This window comes from Leptopilina boulardi, unplaced genomic scaffold, assembly GCF_019393585.1.
Source record: "Leptopilina boulardi isolate dan_hultmark-lab unplaced genomic scaffold, ZJU_Lbou_2.1 LbouV2_278, whole genome shotgun sequence".
NCBI classification, from domain to species: Eukaryota; Metazoa; Arthropoda; class Insecta; order Hymenoptera; family Figitidae; genus Leptopilina; species Leptopilina boulardi.
In genome coordinates this window covers 4726218-4750433 of record NW_026137838.1, presented here as the reverse complement: position 1 = coordinate 4750433, position 24216 = coordinate 4726218, and the positions used below count along the sequence as shown (strand labels likewise).

General features: G+C 24.8%; 1 protein-coding gene across 6 annotated transcripts in view; it reads right to left on the bottom strand.

The window, feature by feature from the left end:
• LOC127281875 (polypyrimidine tract-binding protein 2) overlaps nucleotides 1-24216 on the bottom strand; it is a 492268-nt gene that overhangs the window by 80191 nt on the left and 387861 nt on the right. For all 6 annotated transcript variants that reach the window (XM_051305847.1, XM_051305850.1, XM_051305845.1 and 3 more), the window contains one exon: nucleotides 17908-18057. In XM_051305847.1, the coding sequence (XP_051161804.1) occupies nucleotides 17908-18057 (150 nt within the window). The remainder of the gene's footprint in view (nucleotides 1-17907; nucleotides 18058-24216) is intronic.

Below are 24216 nucleotides of genomic sequence, written 5' to 3'. Positions count from 1 at the left end.
AACAAAACAAAAAAAAAAAAAAGGGTAAATGATTCGATTTTATTTGAATGGAACGAGACGAACTCGCCGGCGAATCGAAAAATGAAGGAGGAGGTCAGCAAAGACTATAAATCAAAGAGTGAATCTGCAGCTTCCCATCGACCTCTCTATGGAAACAGCACTCTCGATCCATCGCCATCGTTGAAAAAAAAAAGAAAAAAAAAAAACTTTCAAGCTTTACACATTCACGCTCCAACACTTTCCTATGGTTGCATTATATTCTGTTCATTTTTTTTTGCCCCCTTTTTTTCCAGACAAGAAAAAAAGAAGAAAATAGTTATAAAAAAAAACAGAAATTTTTTTTTATTTAAAAAATTTTCTGTTATTTTTTTAATTTATGAAAAATGACTTTTCATTCTAATTTTTTTTTGTAATTTGGAAAATATTTCAAAATTTTATTAATTTTGTGCAAATTTTTATTTTATATATTATTATATTATATTATATTATATTATATTATATTATATTATATTATATTATATTATTTATATTTTTATTTTTATTTTTTAGGAAAAAAATGGTTTAGAGAAAAAAAAATTTTAGTGAAAAAAAATTGTTGAATAATAAAAAAAACAAGTGAAATCTGTTAAAGCTTTCGAGATTTGATTCTTGGGAAAGTAGTTTTTCCATTATAAAAATTTTATTATCAATGGAGAATTTTTACCAAGAGTTTAGCTGTAAATGAGAAAAAGTGTAAATAGAAAGATTTTTTCGTGAACGTCAAGGGACTATATAAAAAAAAATTTCAAGGACTTTTCAGAGAGATAGAGAGAGAGAGAGGAAGAGAGAGAGAGAGGGAGCGAAGGAAAAATGTGGTATACGCGTGGATTTTCGTTTTTCCACTCACAGAAATGAAAAATTCATTTATCGATAACGAGTTACTGCGGGAACGATAGAGAATGGTTGCATTGGAAAAATCGTTGAAATAACACGGCTTATCCTGCATATTTTCATTTTCCCATTTTCCACGTCACTTTATTAATACTTCCCCTTTTTTTTTTATAATACTCGTGTATTATTTTAAAATAATTTTATTCCCATTTAAAAATTAATACAATTTGTGGAAAAATTTTAAAAAATTTTTTTTTCTGTAAGAATAATTTTTCAATTTAGAAAAGAAAAATTCTTTACATTTTTTTTTATACTCAAACTGTGGGTAAAATGATAATGTGTAGACTTAAATTTTTTTTTGATGCGGACAAGAAAAATAAAATTCGTTCTCTCTCTATATATATATATATATACGTGGCACGTATAATCCTTTAAGAGTTTATGACGTGTCACGCAGCCCTGGACATGTGTCTGCAGCAAAAGGTCTTGTTTTCGCTTCGTTTACGTCGCCTCGGCGCGAGTCACACATTTCTGTTCTATGCGATGAAAGCAATATCAAAATTGAAAAATAAAAGAAAAATATATTCTCACTCGTAATGTTCCGCTTTTATGTGACGCGAGAGGAAACGTGTCCCTAAGCAAGAAAATGGAATAAAAAAAAAAAAAAAAACAAAAAAAATTGATATATGCACACTACCAATGATACTGTGAGACATGAAATTTCAAAAACGAAAAAATTATCAACTCAAAATTGATTCATTTTTAATATTGCAAAAAAATTAAAATTAAAAAAAATATAAATAATAAAAATAAAAAACTAAATAATAACAAATATAAATAATAAAAATAATAATAAATATAAATAATAAAAATATATAAATATAAATAAATAAAATGAGCCAAAAGTTTTGAACGTTCAAATGAACGAAATATTTTTTTCAATCTATAAATTATTAAAAATTATGATGTCAATGTAAAATAAAACAGTAAATTTAACAATTATTAAATAAAATTTTTTTTTTTTTTTGATATTTAAAACAATATTTTGTAATAAAATTCGTACTTAAAGAAGTACGAAAAAATATTTCGTTCATTTGAACGTTCAAAACTTTTGGCTCATTAAATAAATTAGTAGAAAATTAAAAGATGTTTTAGGAAAAAATTTAGCAAAATAGAAAATAAATTTTTTTGTATTTAAACCAAAAGAAATTGTATTTGAGCCAAATAAATTTTTGTTTGAAATAGAATAAATTGCATTGGAACCAACGAAATTTTATTGAAACTAAAAAACTGTATTTATACCAAAAAAAAAAATTGTATTGTACGAAATAAATTTAATTTAAATAAAAAAAATTGTATTTGGACCAAAAAAAATTGTATTGTACCAAATAAATTTTATTATAACCAAAAAATTATATTTGAGCCAAATAAAATTTTATTTGAATCAAAAATAATATATTTGAACCAAAGAAATATTATTTAAACAAAAATAACTTGTATTTGAACAAATGAAATTGTATTTGAGCCAAATAAAATTTTATTTTAACCAAATATTTTTTTCAATCTATAAATTATTAAAAATTATGATGTCAATGTAAAATAAAACAGTAAATTTAACTATTATTAAATAAAAAATTTTTTTTTTTTGATATTTAAAACAATATTTTGTAATAAAATTCGTACTTAAAGAAGTACGAAAAAATATTTCGTTCATTTGAACGTTCAAAACTTTTGGCTCATTAAATAAATTAGTAGAAAATTAAAATATGTTTTATGAAAAAATTTAGCAAAATAGAAAATAAATTTAAAAACTTTACAAATTGGTAGAAATTTGAAAATTAAGAAAAAATTTCGCAAAATTTTTCAATTAGATAATAATAATGTGATATTTTGGAATTTAAAGACTTAAAAAAATATATATATATATATATAGAGAGAGAGAGAGAGAGAGAGAGAGAGAGAGTAAGCTGTGGTGGTGGTTGAGAGATAGCGAATGAGAGCTGAAATACCATCATTAGTGAGTTTCACTGTATACAACTTAAACCGCACGCAGCATCCCTTAATATGGTACAAATGCAATAAAACCACTCGAGACTTCTCGACTACGCGCCGCTACGCTTAATATACCTGTCCCTGAATTTTTTTTTTTTTTTTTTTTTGAACTTTTAACCTTTTTCTTTTACCCCGGTTTATTCACAATCAAAATTATAACCACAGCTTGTGATTTTAAAAATACTAAATCATAAAAATATTTTTTCCATATAAAAGACAAAAAAATTTATATTCACGATTCTTTAGTAAAATCGCAGCTAATGAGAATTTTCAATAATACAAAATAAATATAGAAAAATATATTTTTTTTTTGCCAATTTCAATATAAGGATTATTTTTATACGAACGTTAATGCTTCATTTTTCATGCAAATATTTCTATATCCCATGTGAAAAATAAAGATAATAAAAAATTGAAATCTTTGGTTTAATGTTTTTAATAAAATGTTTTTTATAAAATATTTTGTTTAAAGTAAAAATAAATTCAAAAACAGAAAAATAGGAAGGAAAAAAAAAGGTAAAAAGAAAAATATAATTTAAGAGCACTTTGAGCTTACCCACAAGTTCTGGGAATCATTTAATTTTTTTCAAAGTGATGAAAAATATTTCAACACACATGGAAAAAAAAGTGTCACTAACATGAAGCGTACACATATAATGGGGAAAAACGTTTTCCTATGTTGTCCGAGTCAGTCTTATCGATGGGTACAAAAAAAAGGCAAATAAAAAAAAAAAAAAAAAAAAACTGGAGCAAAGAGGGTTGAAAGGTAGGAGGGAGAATGACCATATTTAAATAAACGAGCAGGTCGCATGCAAACACTACAATCGATATAAATTTCACTTTACCGACACTTGTGTCTTAGCCATTATATTAGATGGATTCCTCTTTCTCATTATTCCAACTTTTAATGCAAGGCAATTATTCCATCGTAATTATTTTTTAACATCATTTGTATTTAATTTTGAAATTTTTAATTATTTTTATTATTATTACTGCTATTACTATTTTTATTGTTATTATTTTTATTCAACTAATTTTATTGTTGTTATTAAAATATCAAAAATATAAAAAAAAAAGTAAAATAATTATTTATTTAAAAAACAAATTTTTGGGCAAAATAATTTATTTTGAAAATTGTACTAGAAAATTAAAATTAATTTTATTTATAATTTTATTTGTTAACAAAAACCTTTTTAGTTTAATTTTTTGTCTTATAATCAAATTATTGATTCATTTGTTTGTTTTTTTTTCATAAACAAAAGACAATATTTTTTAGATAAATTTTCTGTTTTGCTTTTATTTTTCAGAGTCTATAAAATTTCGTTATTTTATCAGTAGTACAAGTAAATAATTAGTTTGACTTAATAAACAATTTTTAATTAAATAAGTAGTACAAGTCAACGTAAAGTCAGAGTCTCCACAATTTTTGTTATTTTTATAAGTAGTACAAGTAAATATTTAGTGCGAATTTTTAAAAATTATTTAATTATATCAGTAGTATAAGTCGATGTTAAGTCAGAATTTTATTATGTTTGATACTTTTGTCAGTAGTACAATTAAATATTTAGTGCGAATTTTTAAAAATTATTTAATTATATCAGTAGTACAAGTTAATATTTAGTCAGACTTTTTAAATATTATTTAATTATATCAGTAATCTAAGTCAATGTTTAGTCGGACTTTTCAATAATTATTTAATAGTCTTAGTGGTACAAGTAAATATTTAGTCAGAATTTTGTTAAATTAGTTATTTTGTCAGTAGTATAAATCAATGTAATATCAGAATTTTTAATGTTTGTAATTTTTTCAGTAGTATACATAAATAATTAGTCAGACTCTTTAAAATTTTGATATTTTGTCAGTAGTACTAATCAATAATAAGTCAAACTTTCCAATTTTTCTATTTTTTAGTAGTACAAGTAAGTATTTAGTCAGACTTTCCAATTTTTTTTTATTTTTCCAGTAGTACAAGTAAATATTTAGTCAGACGTTCTAAATTTTATTAATTCTTTTAGTTTAATTTTATGTCTTATAATCAAATTATTGATTCATTTGTTTGTTTTTTTTTCATAAACAAAAGACAATATTTTTAGATAAATTTTTCTTTTTTTTTTGCTTTTATTGTTCAGGGGGAATTTCTTAACCTTTCTCGTTAAAATGATAAATTATCAAAAAAAAAAAAAAAAAGGGAAAAGAAAGTGTGAATTTCAGCAGGAAATACGATAAAGTGAACTCTTTTACTTAGTCAGAGGTTCTTTTATTATGAATAATTTAGTTAACTATGTAAATTTGCATTCCTGGCATGCAAATGCTCTTCAAGAAAAGATCGCACATCATAAATTATCCTTTCTTGCAATTTTTTTTTTTTTTTTTATTATTATTTTTTCGGGAAAGCTAATTATTCATATTAACAATTACTGATAGTACTGTCAATATAGTTTACTATAATTATTTATTGATATTCAGTAGTACTAACCAATAATTATTTTTTTATTTTAAATATTTACAAGAAAAACAAACTAACAAATAGGGAGAAAAAAAAAGTTTTACCTAAAACAGCGAAACGTTTCACTATAGTAGCAAAATATTTACTTGTTTCTGTTAAATTTTTTTCTATTCTATTGCAAAATTTTGCTGTTTCAGATAAATCTTTTTTTCCGTATACTAATTATTATAAAAGATTTAAACCTGAAACAGCGAAACGTTTCACTATAGTAGCAAAATATTTGCTTGTTTCAGTTAAATTTTTCTATTCTATTGCAAAATTTTTCTGTTTCAGATAAATCTTTTTTCCGTATAGTAATTATTATAAAAGATTTACCTAAAACAGCGAAACATTTCACTATAGTAGCAAAATATTTACTTGTTTCAGTTAAAATTTTCTATTCTATTTCAAAATTTTGCTGTTTCAGATAAATCTTTTTTTCCGTCTACTAATTATTATAAAAGATTTAAACCTGAAACAGCGAAACGTTTCACTATAGTAGCAAAATATTTACTTGTTTCAGCTAAAATTTTCCCCATTCTAGTTATAAACATTTAGCTGTTTCAGATAAATCTTTTTTTTCGTATACTAATTATTATCAAAGATTTACCTGAAACAGCGAAACGTTTTACTATAGTAGCAAAATATTTACTTGTTTCAGTTAAATTTTTCTATTCTATTGCAAAATTTTGCTGTTTCAGATAAATCTTTTTTTTCGTATACTAATTATTATCAAAGATTTACCTGAAACAGCGAAACATTTCACTATAGTAGCAAAATATTTACTTGTTTCAGTTAAAATTTTCCCAATTCTACTTATAAACATTTCGCTGTTTAAAAATCATTTTTTTTTTCATTTAATTTTTTGTTCCTTCGCAAAACACTTATTGAAGCTATTAATAAAAATAAAAAAAAATGAGTACATTTTAGCTAGAAATGATAAATATTATTAGAATGGTGATATTTTAATAAAATGCATCACGTTAATTAATGTATTCATAACAGGAAATATTGAGGAAGTGCATTAAAGATAATTGGAAACCCTTTTTAGGAATACACAAACACACACACACACACACACAGGTATACAACACTGAATCGACATGAAATGACATGGTGCAAAGCTTTCCATTTAATAAACAGTCATTTCAAATTGAATCAGACGCGCCATTCTGAGTTCATTAAATGGATTCCTATCCGTTTTGTGCTCTCTCGTCTCATTTTCGTGGTTCCATGAGTCCGTCGCAAAGTCGACCATAGGATAACGGGTGTTTAGCGAGGTTTTAATTAATTAGTTAATTAATTTACCGTCCAAACGAAGCGCCCGCTCAAAGGCGGCGCGCACACATCGTGAGGTGGTAATACTATATATATAGTTGAACGAATGGATCGAAGTGGAGAAAAAAGAAAGAGAGAGAGAGAGAAAGATGGTTTGAAAAAAGGGAAAGCGACCCAGAGGGCAAAAAGGGGTGAAGAGAGCTGCTAAAAGCCTCGCGAACGCGATAGTCAAGCATCGGGAAATTTTATCTTTTACTATACATATATCATCAAAGGTTAATTATTTCAAGTTAATTAAAGTTTCAAGTGTCAAAAACAATAGTAGAATACAACAATAATAATAAAAAAAAATTTTTAAAAACAGTAACAACGATAATAAAAATACACGGAGAAAAAAAATTTAGTGTTTGTAACAAAATTGTTTGATTAGGCAATTTTGGTTCTTGTAACCAAATTTAGATTGGCTGAAACAAAATCGCAGAATTATCTTAACCAAACATTTGGTTAGGCCAATAAAATTATTTGGTTGAACATTTTTAAATTCCGACCAAATTTTGGTTACGACAACAAAATAATTTGGTTAGGCCAACAAAATTATTTGGTTGAACATTTTTAAATTCCAATCAAAATTTGGTTACGACAACAAAATAATTTGGTTAACACAACAAAATAGATTGGTCTCAGAAACCAAATAATCGTTTGTTGTCCTAACCAAAATTTGGTTGCGACAACCAAATAATTTGATTCGCTCTCAGCTCATAGCTTAAGAGAACAGTTAGTTTAAATCTCTCTCAAGGATGCGGGTAATCCAGTGGTCAGAGCTCCCGATCTTCAATTTTAAAACAAAGGTTCGATCCCAGGCGGAGAAGAGATTTTTCAAAGTCCACAAATATTTCAATTGGATAAATATAAATTCAATGTTAAATTGATAATAAATAAATAATGAAATAAATAAAAAAAAGAAAATAAATAAGGTAGAATAAAATTTTTAATTTTACAAAAAAAAACTGTTTGATTAACCAAACATTTTTGTTGACCTAATAAAAAAAATTTGGTTGAGCTAACCAAACATTTTTGTTATGCCAACAAAAAATACTCAACCAAATTTTTTGGTTGACTCTAATAAATAGTTTGGTTGCTTAAATAACAACAAAATTTTGTTGTTGGCACAACCAAATTTTGGTTTGCTTTGACTAAACATTTTTCTCAGTGTAGTTACAAAAGGAATTATAAAAATAGAAACAATTTTAATAGTAAAAATAATAACAACAACAATATTCTCTAAATCTGATTTAGTAAAAAAAGTTTACTAATTTGAATTAGTGACTCACTTTTTGCTTCTCAATTAGTAAAATTTTCCAAATTATTAGTAACTTCTACTAATAATTAGTAAAATTTAACTAATTCTAAAGCAAAAAGTGAGTCACTAGTTTACTCTCTAAATCTGAATTAGTAAAAATGTTTACTAATTTGAATTAGTGACTCAGTTTTTGCTTTTACTAACAATTAGTAAAATTTTACTAATTCAGAAGCAAAAAGTGAGTCACTAATTCAAATTAGTAAACATTTTTACTAATTCAGATTTAGAGAGTAAACTAGTGACTCACTTTTCGCTTTGGAATTAGTTAAATTTTACTAATTATTAGTAGAAGTTACTAATAATTTGGATAATTTTACTAATTCAGAAGCAAAAAGTGAGTAACTAATTCAAATTAGTAAACATTTTTACTAATTCAGATTTAGAGAGTAAAGTAAACATTTTTACTAATTCAGATTTAGAGAGTAATAATAATAATAATAACGGAAACTTTCTCTGTTTTAGTGAAACATATCGCTGTTCCAGGTAAAAATTTTTGTCCCTATAAAATATTTATTACGAAAAAAATTGTATTAAAATAATAATAATAAATTCCCATATTTTTAGTTCTCTGAAATATCATTTTTTAGTTTGAGATTATGTTACGTAATCCATTTAAAAAAAAAAAAATACTTTATTTTTTTTGCGAAAAGAATAAATAAAAATGAATTCTTTCTATTCGTAAAGAAAATGTTTCTTTCCAAAAAAAAAAGAGAGAGACTTTCGATATATTTTCCCCTTTAATTTGCAATAAACGCTAAAAATTTTTTATAGTGCACAAAAATTGGAAAATCCAGAGAAAAATGTAAAACAGAAAAATGCTTTTGATTTGACCTACATATAAATAATATATATATAAAGATTTTTACGATTTTTCCATCTTCCGTCTCTCTCTCTCTCTCTTTTTCTATATATATATATATATATATATTTCTTTTTTGACGGCCATTTTCTATTTTGCCTTTTTCAAACCGGGTTTCAGATAAGAGAGAAATGCCCGCAAGGTTATATGCTTGTGAGCTACGTGCCAATTATCCACATACTTGGCACTCGGACGATATTTATGTGCACGCGTGACGTGTACTTTAAGTGTATCCTTGTTGGAGGAAAAAGGGGTGTGTATGTATGTGTGTGAGGATCAGGTAGTAAAGTTGAAGAAAAGTGAGGGTAAAAATAAGTGGAGGAGAAAATCAACCCTCTTTCTCTCTCTCTCTCTCTCTTTCTCTCTTATAGAAAACGAGTGGTGCCGATAAAAGAGTTGCAAACGATAAGATCAATGATGTGTGTGAAACCTCGTTATCTGGCACCTGCGCTTGCTTTTCTCCCATATACACTATAATCCAAATTATGTGCACCTCAATAATATGACAATGTATAATGGGAAATTTTTTTTCAATAATACTCAATTTTAATTTATATTAATTTTCTCTTTTTTTTAATCATAATTTTCTAATTTAGAAAAAAATTTTACAAAATTTATTTAATTTCTTTATTTTTCATAAACTTAGTTAATTTAAAGACTATTTAAATTGATATCAAAAGTATTGTTAACTTACAAAACTGGAAATTTACTTTTAGAAAATTTATTAATTAGGAATTTAATTTTAGTAATTTAGTAATTAGAAATTTATAATTAGTAAAAATTTATTTATTAGAAATTTTTTAATAGGGAATTTATTTATTAGAATAATATATTAATTAGTAATTTATTTTTAGTAAATTATTAATTAGCAAATTATAATTAGTTAAAATTTATTTAGTAACAATAATTAGTAATTTCTTTATAGTAACTTATTAATTAGAAATTTATTATTAGCAATTTATTATTAGTAATTTATTAATTAGAATTTTATAATCAGTAAAAATTTATTACAAATTTTTTTAATTAAAAATTTATTTATAAGAATATTATATTGATTAGTAGTAATTTATTTTTAGTACGTTATTAATTGGAAATTTATAATTAGTAAAAACTTATTTAGTAGAAATTTATGAATTAGAAATTTATTTATTATTATATTATTTATAGTACTTTATTTTTAGTAATTTATTATTAGTAATTTATTATTAGTAATTGTTTATTACTAATCATTTATTATTAATAATTTTTTTGGGGTATTAATTTTTTATTTACTTTTTGTTGAGTAATTTATTATTAGAAAATTCGTTAGAAAAATATAATTTTTTTTACATAGAAAAAACTCTTTTTTTTATTATTATTTTTTTTTTTACTAAAAACAATATCAAGATAAAATTTCTTTTTTTCTAATTTAAAAAAATCGATGTCCTTTCAGGTCACCACTACATTGTCATATGAGCTTTACATAATTTACCTATTTTTCCAAAGAACTGTTTTTTAAAATAAAAATCCTCTATTTTGCCATTGACACAAAAAGATTAAAGGAAAAAAAAATTTTTTTTTTTATTAAATATTACAAAATGTTAATAAAATAGAAAAAGAAATTTACTAATTGAAAAAAAAAAAAATTGTAAATTAAAGTGAATAAAAAAAAAAATTATGTAAATCTTCAAGGCTGGAAGCAATTCGATATTTATTATATATATATATATATATACTAAGTGAAACACAGCTACGATTAACATGTCGTCATAGTGAGTCGAAGGCAGTTGAACTACACAAGTAAACAAATACAATGTAGCTCTCGTCGGTTTATCTGGAAAATCGAGTTTACTGTTAAAACGGATGTAGTTGGGAGGAGAATGACCCCGCGGGCACTTTCCGACTATTTGCTTTGATTCACCAAGTTTCCGGTAAGTTAGTTAAGTTATCTGTTACCGCTCGGAGCCTCAGCTCGTTACCAACCGTCTATTACACTGCGTACACGCATTTTGTAATTCACTCTCTCCCTCTCTCTCTCTCTCTCTCTTGGACTTCAATGAGCTACAAACTACCCTAAAGGCTACAATTATGATCTCAGCAACAAAGAGAGAGAGAGAGAGAGAGAGAGTGAACTGATCTCAAAGTATAGGGGAAATTTAATTTCTCTACAGTAAAACACGCAATGAGATAACATCGAGAGAGAGAGAGAGAGAGAGAATCATGTCTTCTCTTTAATAAACTTAAATAGAATTTTCCTTTTATATATACATATATATTTACTTCAAGTTTTCAATGAAACAAAACTCGTTTTTGATAAACAATTATTTTTTCTTATATTACTTAATAAATACTATTCACTAATAAATAATAACAATAACAATAACAATAACAATAACAATAACAATAAAAATAATAATAATAATAAATAATTTTTATTTTTATACTTATAATATTAATTAATTATTATTATTATTATTTACTTGAATTATTTTATCAAGAAAATATTTAGTTAGACTTTTCAAAATTTTATTATTTTTTCAGTAATACAAGTCAATGTTACGTCTGACTTTTCAAACTTCATAATTGTTCAGTAGTACAAGTCAATGTTACGTCAGTCATTTCAAATTTTTTTAATTTTCTCAGTAGTTCAAGTCAATATTTAATCAAACGTTCGAAATTTTTTTTCAATTTTATCAGTAGTACAAGTCACTGTAAAGTCAGACTCTATGAAATTTTGTTATTTTATAAGTAGTACAAGTGAATAATTAGTCAGACTTTATAAACAATTTTTAATTAAATAAGTAGTACAAGTCAACGTAATGTCAGAATCTTCGCAATTTTTGTTATTTTTATCAGTAGTACAAGTAAATATTAAGTGCGAATTTTTAAAATTTATTTAATTATATCAGTAGTATAAGTCAATGTTAAAAATTATTTAATAGTCTAAGTGGTACAAGTAAATATTTAGTCAGAATTTTGTTAAATTAGTTATTTTGTCAGTAGTATAAATCAATGTAATATCAGACTTTTTAATCTTTGTAATTTTTTCAGTAGTATACATAAATAATTAGTCAGACTCTTTCAAATTTTGATATTTTGTCAGTAGTACAAATCAATAATAAGTCAAACTTTCCAATTTTTTGTTTTTTCAGTAGTATAAGTATTTAGTCGTACATTCCATTTTTTGTTTTTCCAGTAGTACAATTAAATCTTTAGTCAGACATTCTAAATATTATTTAATTGAATCAGTAGTTAATGTCAATATTTATAGTCAAACTTTTATTAAGTTTATAATTTTGCAAGTAGTAAAAGTAAATATTTAGACAGTATTTCCAAATTATGTAATATTGTATATGTAATTATGTAATTTTATTTTGACAGTAGTACAAGTCAACGTTACGTCAGCCTTTTTAAATTCTATAATTTTCTCAGTAGTATAAGTCAATATTTAATCAGACTTTTTAAATTTTATTAATTGTATCAGTAGTGCAAGTCAATGTAAAGTCAGACATACCCTATAAAATTTTATTTTATTAGAAGTAAAAGTAAATAATTAGTCATGTTTCCTAACAGAAGTATGTACAAGTCAATGTTTCATCAAAACATTTATATAAAAAATTTCTAATTTTTTCAAGTAGTACAAGTCAGTACTTTGTGCAAACTTTCTAAACATTTGTCATTCAGTCTTTAAAAAATCAGTTTTAGTCAAAAATTTTAATTTTTATTTTAAATAATTTAATCAGTATAGTTTATGTAAATATCTAATCAGACTTTGTACTTGGTAATTTTTTTTTTTTCAAACAATTTACCCCTATACAACATTATATTATAATGATGCCCGTGTATAAAATCTAATTCGACATTATATATACATATATGTATATAAAGGAAAATACATTCACAGTTTACGAATTTTGTTTCCATAAAGGTGTATCGTTGCGCCCAATTTGTTTATGTGAAGAGGATTAAAATAATGCACCGATGGCTCTGGTTCGCCGCATTAGATTATAGGAGAGTCGAAGAGATTTAACCCCCCGTGCAAATTACATGCGCATTAGCACCGGAAATACAGTGTATCCGGTCGCGTATACATGCGATACAGTATATATATATATATATAAAGAGAGAGAGAGAAACAGTGGTGGAGGAGGCACAAGCTATTTGTCTTTCCAAAAGCACGTTTGCTATGTCGGGTTTACGCGGAATATTGGCTCAACGATTAGCATCGACGTATTCGTAATTACACACAAATATATATATATAGAAAACAAAACAATTCTACATGAATAAATGACACTGTATAAAACATCATTTTACAGTCGATTATAGAGAATGAGAGAGAGAGAGAGAGAAAGAGAAAAATTTCCCCTCTATTTTGCCATTATCCATTTTATTAAACACGGAGATTAGCTTCTCATTGTCTTTATGTCATTCATTTGCTCGTTTTCATGATGCGAAATATAGCCTTTGATTACTGGAACGGGGGTTGAAAAATTAGATTTCAAAACCCTGAGAGTGAGAGTGAGAGAGAGAGGGCTTTTAATTAATGAAAGTAATTCGCGGAAAACCAGGTGTGGAATCTCTCTTCGTGAAATTATCATTTTTTTTTCTCTTCAGTAAGTAAACTTGCCTCTAATTAATTCATTATGACGAGTTTTTATTCGTAATTTTTTCTTTCCTCTTTTTTTCCCCAAAAAAATTGAAATAATACTCTTTAAATTTTGATTTTACGATTTACTATTATTAAATTACTATTAGTAGAAAAAATACTATTAGTTAAAAATTACTATTACTAAAAAATACTATTAGTAATACTATTAGGAAATACTATTAGTAAATACTATTAAAAATACTATTAGTAAATACTATTAGTAATACTATTAGTATACAATACCATTTGTAATACTATTAATAAATACTATTAGTATACAATACCATTAGTAATACTATTGGTAATACTATTAGTAAATACTATTAAAAATACTATTAGTAAATACTATTAGTAAATACTATTAGTATACAATACCATTAGCAACACTATTAGTAATACTATTAGGAAATACTAATAGTAAATACTATTAAAAATACTATTAGTAAATACTATTAGTATACAATACCATTTGTAATACCATTAATAAATACTATTAGTATACAATACCATTAGTAATACTATTAGTAAATACTATAAGTAAAAAAATACTATTAGTAAAAAATTACTATTACTATAAAATACTATTAGTAATACAATTTTTTAATACTACTAGTAAAAAATACAAAACTACAATGTATACAAAAAATACTATTAGTATAAAATTACAATTAATGAATACTATTAATAATACTATTAGTAATACTATTAGTAATACTATTAGTAATACTATTAGTAATACTATTAGTAAATACTATTAGTAAAAAATTCCTATTACTAAAAAAATACTGTCAGTAAAAAATTAATATAAGTAAAAAATAACTGAGAAAATAAAAAAAGTAAATGTAAAAAAAACTTTGCTAATTTAAAAGAAAAAATAATTAAGCTAATTACCAAAACAATTGGTAGAGTAAAAATTAAATATTAATATACACAATATATAGGTATATATCTGTAGATTAAATAATAGTATAATGCAATATATATATATATACATTGTTTCCCCCTGCGAGTGTGCATTTAATAATTAAACGCACAATGTGTATATTTTATCCCAGAATAGAAACATACGGAATCCTTGTAACGGTATCGTGCACGCATATAATAATTTCAAATTGCTTTCCCTCTTTCTCTCTTTCTCTCTCTCTCTCTCTCTATGTATAAACGCGAATCATCGAGCTATGCTAATTTCTAAAAGCCAATCGAGTCCTGTTTGATCTACGTCCAACGACTTTCAGTAAGCCCCTCATTTTCCAACTGGTTTAAATTTCGAGCGTCGATTTTCCCTTGCACATAACTCTGATTTTCATTAACGATAAAACACACCGCGACCCCTTCCCCCACCCCCCCCCCCTCCAAAATTATGATCATAGTTTCCCTAACGGGTTTATCAAGCGGATACACACACATACACACACTCGCTCTTAAATTCCAATTTCAATTTACATCGTCTCAGAAGAAATTATCCTTTTCTCATCGTGTTTATATTTAGCTAATTAATCTATTTGAAAATAATATTTAACAAAACAAATAAATATTTATTTGATAATAGTCAAGTAACATTACTTTAAAAATACTATTAGTAAAAATTACTATTATTAAAAAAATACTATTAGTAATACTACTAGTAAATACTATTAGTAAAAAAATACTATTAGTTTAAAATTACTATTAGTAAAAAATTACTATTACCAAAAAAATACTATTACTAAAAAATGCTATTAGTAATACTATTAGGAAATACTATTAGTAAAAATTATTATTACTAAAAAATACTATTAGTAATACTATTAGTAATACTATTGGTAGTACTATTAGTAATACTATTGGTAATACTAGTAGTAATACTATTGGTAGTACTATTAGTAATACTATTGGTAATACTAGTAGTAATACTATTGGTAGTACTATTAGTAATACTATTGGTAATACTAGTAGTAATACTATTAGTAAATACTATTGGTATTACTATTGGTAATAGTATTGGTAATACTATTAGTAATACTATTAGTGAATACTATTAGTATAAAATTACTATTACTAAAAAATACTATAAGTAATACTACTAGTAAATACTATTAGGAAATACTATTAGTAAAAATTATTATTACTAAAAAATACTATTAGTAAAAAATTACTATTACTAAAAAATACTATTAGTAATACTATTGGTAATACTATTAGTATACAATACCATTAGTAATACTATTAGTAAATACTATTAGTAAAAAATGCTATTAGTAAAAAATAACTATTAGTAAAAAAATACTATTACTAAAGAAATTATTTAAATCAAATAAATATTTGTTTGCAATGTAAATATATATTTTATTACTATATAATTATTATTTATCTGATTATTAATTATTTAAATAAAAAAAAAAATTTTCTTAAATAAATATAATATCTTTCATGTTATTTAAGGGACTTTTTTCTTTTTTAAAATGAAAATAAAATAATTTTACAATTTATAAATGATTAGATGCTCGCGCTTTTGCACCTGAGTGATGAGAAAAAAGCAAAAGGGGCACAAAACCGTGGTGGCGTACCTTCAAATCCGTATTCACTGGATTTACAAGTTATTCAAATATTCCGCGCGCTCGGTAAGCTATGATGAATATACTCAGTGTTGAAATTTAATCCCTTTCCAAGCCCACCCCTTCGTCGACCCTCGACTCTTTGCACGCAAAATCTCGTCAAAATTTCTCTCACTGAAAACTACAAGACTAAAAACAACAAATCGTATCTATGTATATATATATATATACCCACGCACATTTTTAATACCCTTTTTTTTAAGCGGTCAATTTTTATATCTATCAATTTCTTTAAAGTGTCATTGAAAAAAAATTTTTGCAAAAAAAAATTAATAATATAAACAAATAATAATTAAATTAATAAATAATACGGTAATAATTAAAATAATTAGTAATTACATTAATTAAAGTAATTAATACTTATAGTAATTATAATAATTCATAATTATAATAATTAGAATAATTAATAATTATAGCAATTAAAGTAATTAATAATTATAGCAATTAAAATAATTAATAATTAAATTAGTTAATGTTGAAATTAATTATTAATTTTTTTTGTGAATATTTTATTTCGAAAATTAAATTTTTGTCGGTAATAGAGATACTTGTTCTGGATGCATATAAAAAATAAATGAAAATATTTTGAATATTATATAAATTATGTAAATAATATTTGAAATCAATGATTGATTTAGACGATGAACTCTCGTAGCGAGGGAAGATATTATATAGAGGGGTAAATGAGGGATGTTCGCCTTTGTCGTCGATCACCGAGGGTCGGATAATTGATAAACTCCAATTGTCAATTCATTGATTCGATTGTTTCAGTCAACTATATTGCACAACATTGGTTAACCAATTGCATACCTAATTGAATATAATACAATATGCAATTATATTCAATATATATATATACATATATATATAGTAATAGAAATTTTTTTTAAAAGAAAAAATTGTTTTCTCTAACTCAACGCAATATTAATTGAGATTATTTATAAATTTTGTAATTTTTTCAGTAGTACAAGTAAATATTTAGTCAGACTTTCTAAATTTTATTAATTGTTTCAGTAGTGCAAGTCAATGTAAAGTCAGACCCAACAAAATTTTTGTTATTTTATCAATAGTAGAAGGGAGTAATTAATCAGACATTTTAAATTTTACCTAGTAATGGTATAAGTAGTACAAGTCAATATTTAGTCAGGCCTTTATTAAAATTAAAATTTTGGCAGTAGTACAAGTCAATGTTCTGTCAGCATTTTCAAACTTTATAATTTTTCAGTAGTGCAAGTAAATATTTAATCAACATTTCTAAATTTTATTAACTATCTCAGTAGTGAAAGTCAATGTAAAATCAGACTTCCTAAAATTTTGTTATTTTTTATAAGTAGAAAAAGTCAATGTTTAGTCAGACTGAAATTACATTTGTAATTTTATCAGTAGTGCAAGTCAATATTTAATCAGAAATTTATTAAAATAAAATTTTTCAGTAGTACAAGTCAATGTAAAGTCAGACTTTTCAAAAATTGTAATTTTGCCAGTAGTACAAGTAAACTTTAAGTCAGACATTCCAAAAGTTTGTTATTTTCATTAGTAGTTCAAGTCAAAATTTAATTACGTTTATAATTTTGTCAGTAGTACAAGTAAATATTTAGTCAGACTTTCTAAATTTCATTAATTATATCAGTACTTCAAGTTTATTATTATTATTATTGTTGTTGTTGTAAATATTAAAAAAAATTCTTTTATATTAAAAATCAAGAATTACAATAATAAAAGAGATAAATAATTGAAAAATTGAAAAAAAGGATTTATTTCTTTTTTTTTGCCACTGACCTGATTTTTGCCTTTGAGGACAAGAACGTTGGTGACTCGACCAAATGGAACGCCCAAGTGGATAATTTCCGTTTCAGACACTTCATTAGGGATGTTTCTGATGTGAATCACTCTCGATGGCTTCCCATTATGAGTTTTATCCAATTTAGCCTGCGCAAAGAAAAAAAACAGAAAATTCATTTCACATTACACAATACAAATTTTTTTTTTTAATTCGTTAATGAATTAATAATTATTTTTTTTGTTATAAACTTTAGCTAATATTTAACTGACTTAGCAAATAGTTAGGAATCTCGATTAATATTTAGGTACCTTAATTAATATTGAGTGGATTAGCTAATTTTTATCTATCTTTACTAATATTTAGGGAACCTTAACTAATATTTAATAAATATTTAGCCAATATTTAGCTGGATTTCTTAATATTTACCTTTACTACTATTTAGATAAAGTTAAAGTACCTAAACTAATATTTATCCAATATTTAGCTGGATTTTTTAATATTTAGTTACCTTAACGAATATTTAGCCAATATTTAGTTACCATAAATAATATTTAACTAATATTTAAGTACCTTAACAAATATTTAGCCAATATTTCAATGTATTTTTAATATTTAGGTACCTTAACTAATATTTAACTAATATTTGGGCACCTATACTAATATTTAGCTAATATTTAGGTATCTTAAGTAATATTTAGGAACCTTAACTAATATTTGGGCACCTATACTAATATTTAGCTAATATTTAGGTATCTTAAGTAATATTTAGGAACCTTAACTAATATTTGGGCACCTATACTAATATTTAGCTAATATTTAGGTATCTTAAGTAATATTTAGGAACCTTAACTAATATTTAACTAATATTTGGGCACCTATACTAATATTTAGCTAATATTTAGGTATATTAAGTAATATTTAGGTACTTTAACTAATATTTACACAATATTTAGTAGGATCTTTTAATATTTAGGAACCCTAACTAATTTTTATCTAATATTTAGGAGTTTTAACTAATATTTTATTAATATTAGGTACCTTAACTAATATTTGTGTGCTTTAACAATTATTTAGCCACTGTTTAGCCAGATTTTTTTAATATTTAGGTACTGTAACTAGTAATTTAGTAATATTTAGCCAATAGTTAGCTGGATTTTTTAATATTTCGGTGCCTTAACTTATATTGAGCTAATATTTATTTGTATTTTTTAATATTTAGGTACCATAACTAATATTTACACAATATTTAGTAGGATTTTTTAATATTTAGGAACCCTAACTAATTTTTAACTAATATTTAGGTGTTTTAACTAATATTTTATTAATATACCTTAACTAATATTTGTGTGCTTTAACTATTATTTAGCCACTGTTTAGCCAAATTTTTTATATATTTAGGCACTTCAACTAGTAATTTAGTAATATTTAGCCAATAGTTAGCTAGATTTTTTAATATTTAGGTACCTTAACTAATATTTGGTTAATATTAAGGTACCTTAGGTAATATTAAGTTGATATTGGTGTATCTTAGCTAATATTTAACTGAAGTAACTAATATTTAGTAACTTTAATTAATATTTAGCTGGATTGGCAAATATTTAGCTGGATTAGCTAAATATTTAGCTACTTTAGCTTAATCCAATTACTAATATATAGATAGCAAAATATGAAAGTTACTGATAACTAATACAGCCAATAATTTGCTTTCACAGCTAACATATTTGCAGTAACAGTTAATTATCACCCACCCTAACTAAAAATTATACACATTACATATTTTTCTCCGCGTATATAATAAATTTATCATTTTTATCCATCAATAATATAAATATAATTTTTTATAAATTGTATGCAATATAAAACAATTGTATATTTCACAGAAAATAAACATTTTTCAACGCCATTGTGAAAATAAAAAAATATATACATATATATGTAAAATATTATTCCAAGATAAAAATCGAGAGCGGAAAATACATTATTTGCATGCAGTGACAGTTTAGAGATACATTTTTCGATGAGAAGCTTCAAAGCTGGATAACATAATAAAAAGGAATGGATGGTTACGAGGTTCCAATAGAAGTGAGAGAGAGAGAGTGAGAGGGGGAGAGGGAAGGATGGATGGATAATACCATCCCTTATCTCTGCGAGTAAGAAGCACGTTTTCCGATCAGTTAAACCCGACTAAACCTCAACAACGTTTTTAAGAGTCTCGTCGAGCGAATGGAAGGATAAACGCGGGGCAAGAGAGTAATACCCATGAAAAGGAAAAGATGGAGGAGAAAAAAAGTGGGCAAGGAGTTTGGATGGAAAGTGGAGGGGGGGTTGAATTTTAACGGAAATGTGGTACGAAGGAGGAAAGAAGGAAAAAAAAAAGAAAAAAGAAGAAGAAGAAGAGCCCGACAGGGGTTGATTTGGAGTGAAGTCGACTAGATTGAGCTTTGATTGAAAACTCTGCCTTCGGCAACAAGGGCTTCGATTTAAATATACTCGCGCGCAAGGATTTTTATTTTCCCCCAACATCTCTCTCTCTCTCTCTTCTTTTCGTGTATTTATATCTCGTGCAGTTATAAACTGATTTAAAAGAAGGAAAAAAAAAAGGTTAAATTGGTCTCTAATTCTCTTATACACAGTCTTTAAGTCCTTTATGCCATTTTTTTTTCTCTCTCGACCTGGACTCGTTATCTCATTTTTTTTTTCAATATCCAATCCAGTTTTTTCCTCTCTCTCTCTCTCTCTCTCTCTCTCTCTCTTTGCCTTCCAAACTCTTCTTTTCAGACAAGATTTAATTTGCCTGATCCATTTTCGAGTATTGTACGCAATGCTCCTTTTTTTATAAAGCCTTTTTAATTAAAATCATCCGATATGAATAAGGTGCAATTCCACCATTTTTCACAGTAGTTACTATTATCGCGCATTGTCAGTTCAATATAACGACGAGAAATCATTTTTTCTCATCGGCAATTTTTTTTTTCTTTTTTTTTATCCTGATATTTCAAAAAAGAGATATTTTTTGGATTTATTCTTTTAGATGTAACTTAGTTTATTATTACCAAAAAACTGGCTAATTTAATTTAATTTAAACTGGTTCTTAACTAATATTTAGCCAATATTTAGTTTCCTTAACTAATATTTAGCCAATATTTAGCTACCTTAACTAATATTTAGCCAATATTTAGCTAGATTTTTAATATTTAGGTACCTTAACTAATATTTAACAAATATTTAGATAGATTTTTAAATATTTAGGTCCTTAACTAATATTTAGCCAATATTTAGCATGATTTTTAATATTTAGTTACTTTAACTAATATTTAGCCAATATTTAGATAGATTTTTAAATATTTAGGTCCTTAACTAATATTTAACCAATATTTAGTTGCCCGAACTAATATTTAGCCAATATTCAGTTACCATAAATAATATTTAACTAATATTTAGGCACCTATACTAATATTTAGCTAATATTTAGGTAACTTAAATAATATTTAGGTACCTTAACTAATATTTACCCAAATATTTAGTAGAATTTTTTAATATTTAGGAACCCTAACTAAATTTTAACTATTATTTAGGTGTTTTAACTAAAATTTTGTAATATTTAGGTACCTTAACTAATATTTGTGTGCTTTAACTATTATTTAGCCACTGTTTAGCCAGATTTTTTAAATATTTAAGTACTGTAACTAGTAATTTAGTAATATTTAGCCAATAGTTAGCTGGATTTTTTAATATTTGGATGCCTTAACTTATATTGAGCTAATATTTTGTTAATATTTATTTGGATTTTTTAATATTTAGGTACCTTAACTAATATTTAGTTACCTTAACTGATATTGAGCCAATATTTAGAAACCTTAGTTAATATTTAGGTACTTTAACTAATATTTAGCTAATATTTTGTTTCCTTAACTAATATTTAGCCAAAATTTAGCTATATTTTTAATATTTAGTTACCTTAACTAACATTTAGCCAATATTTAGATCGATTTTTAAATATTTAGGTCCTTATCTAATATTTAGCCAATATTTAGTTACCATAAATAATATTTAACTAATATTTAAGTACCTTAACTAATATTTAGCCAATATTTAGATGAATTTTTAATATTTAGGAACCTTAACTAATATTGAGCCAATATTTAGGTAATTTAACTAATATTTAGCCAATGTTTATCTACATTTTTTAATATTTAGGTACCTTAACTAATATTTACCAAATAATTTGTAGAATTTTTTAATATTTAGGAACCCTAACTAATTTTTAACTATTATTTAGGTGTTTTAACTAATATTTTATTAATATTTAGGTACCTTAACTAATATTTGTGTGCTTTAACTATTATTTAGCCACTGTTTAGCCAGATTTTTTAAATATTTAAGTACTGTAACTAGTAATTTAGTAATATTTAGCCAATAGTTAGCTGGATTTTTTAATATTTGGATGCCTTAACTTATATTGAGCTAATATTTTGTTAATATTTATTTGGATTTTTGAATATTTAGGTACCTTAACTAATATTTAGTTACCTTAACTGATATTGAGCCAATATTTAGAAACCTTAGTTAATATTTAGGTACTTTAACTAATATTTAGCTAATATTTTGTTTCCTTAACTAATATTTAGCCAAAATTTAGCTATATTTTTAATATTTAGTTACCTTAACTAACATTTAGCCAATATTTAGATCGATTTTTAAATATTTAGGTCCTTATCTAATATTTAGCCAATATTTAGTTACCATAAATAATATTTAACTAATATTTAAGTACCTTAACTAATATTTAGCCAATATTTAGATGAATTTTTAATATTTAGGAACCTTAACTAATATTGAGCCAATATTTAGGTAATTTAACTAATATTTAGCCAATGTTTATCTACATTTTTTAATATTTAGGTACCTTAACTAATATTTACCAAATAATTTGTAGAATTTTTTAATATTTAGGAACCCTAACTAATTTTTAACTATTATTTAGGTGTTTTAACTAATATTTTATTAATATTTAGGTACCTTAACTAATATTTGTGTGCTTTAACTATTATTTAGCCACTGTTTAGCCAGATTTTTTTAATATTTAGGTACTGTAACTAGTAATTTAGTAATATTTAGCCAATAGTTAGCTGGATTTTTTAATATTTGGGTGCCTTAATTTATATTGAGCTAATATTTAGCTAATATTTATTTGGATTTTTGAATATTTAGGTACCTTAACTAATATTTAGTTACCTTAACTAATATTTAGTCACCTTAACTAATATTGAGCCAATATTTAGAAACTTTAGCTAATATTTAGGTACTTTAACTAATATTTAGCTAATATTTAGCTAATATTTAGTTTCCTTAACTAACATTTAGCCAATATTTAGGCACCTTAGCTAATATTTAGGTACATTTACTAATATTTAACTAATATTTTTTAATTTTCCCTTAAGTAGAAAATTGAAAAAAATAAAAATTTTTTTTTTTACTTTTTGTAGAAAAAAAAATCCAAAACTTAAAGGAAATAATAAAAGAAATTGAATTGATCTAGAGAGAGAATAATTGAAGAATATCGGTATATAACCTACAAGAATTGAGAGAACTTGAAGGAAATGAATATCGACTTGGGTTGGTTTTGTGTGATGAAAGAAGGTTTAAAAAAAAAAGAGAGAGAGAGAAAAAGAAAGAAAAAAATTGAGAAAAAAAAGAAAGATTCATGTTGTATAAAAGGGATGCGAAGAATATGAAAAAAAAAGCTCTATTCACATGATACAGATTAAAAAGTTTCTTCTCTCGATTTTTCAACGATGAGTTTGCCATTATTGCGATCTAAACGATGGGGCAATATATGTCCGGCAAAAGAGAGTGAGAGAGAGAGAGAGAGAAGGCAAAAGCAAGCCAAGGAACTTAAAGTGGGTTGTCGAGGCAAAAGTGGGCATTGTGGTCCATCTAAAGGGACACTTCCGGTTTTATCGTGTACTTTTTTTTTTTTTTATCTCTTTTACCCGGCTTTCTCAGCCCATTTTTCTGGGAATGGATCTTAACCCCGTCAAAGATGTCCATTTTGCTGTCATTTTTTTTTTCTCTCTCTCTCTCTCTCTCTCTCTCTCCCTATATTCACTTTTGACACCCTCAGAAAGTGAGGAGGAAGATTTATAGGCGAGTGGTTTGTAATAAAAATACATAACCAGGACCTTGGTGAGAGGCACAAGTGATTTTTAAATCCACTGAAGTATCAAAAACTCCCTTACCTTCTCGAAATATATACATATATATATATATATATATATATATATATATATATATATATATATATA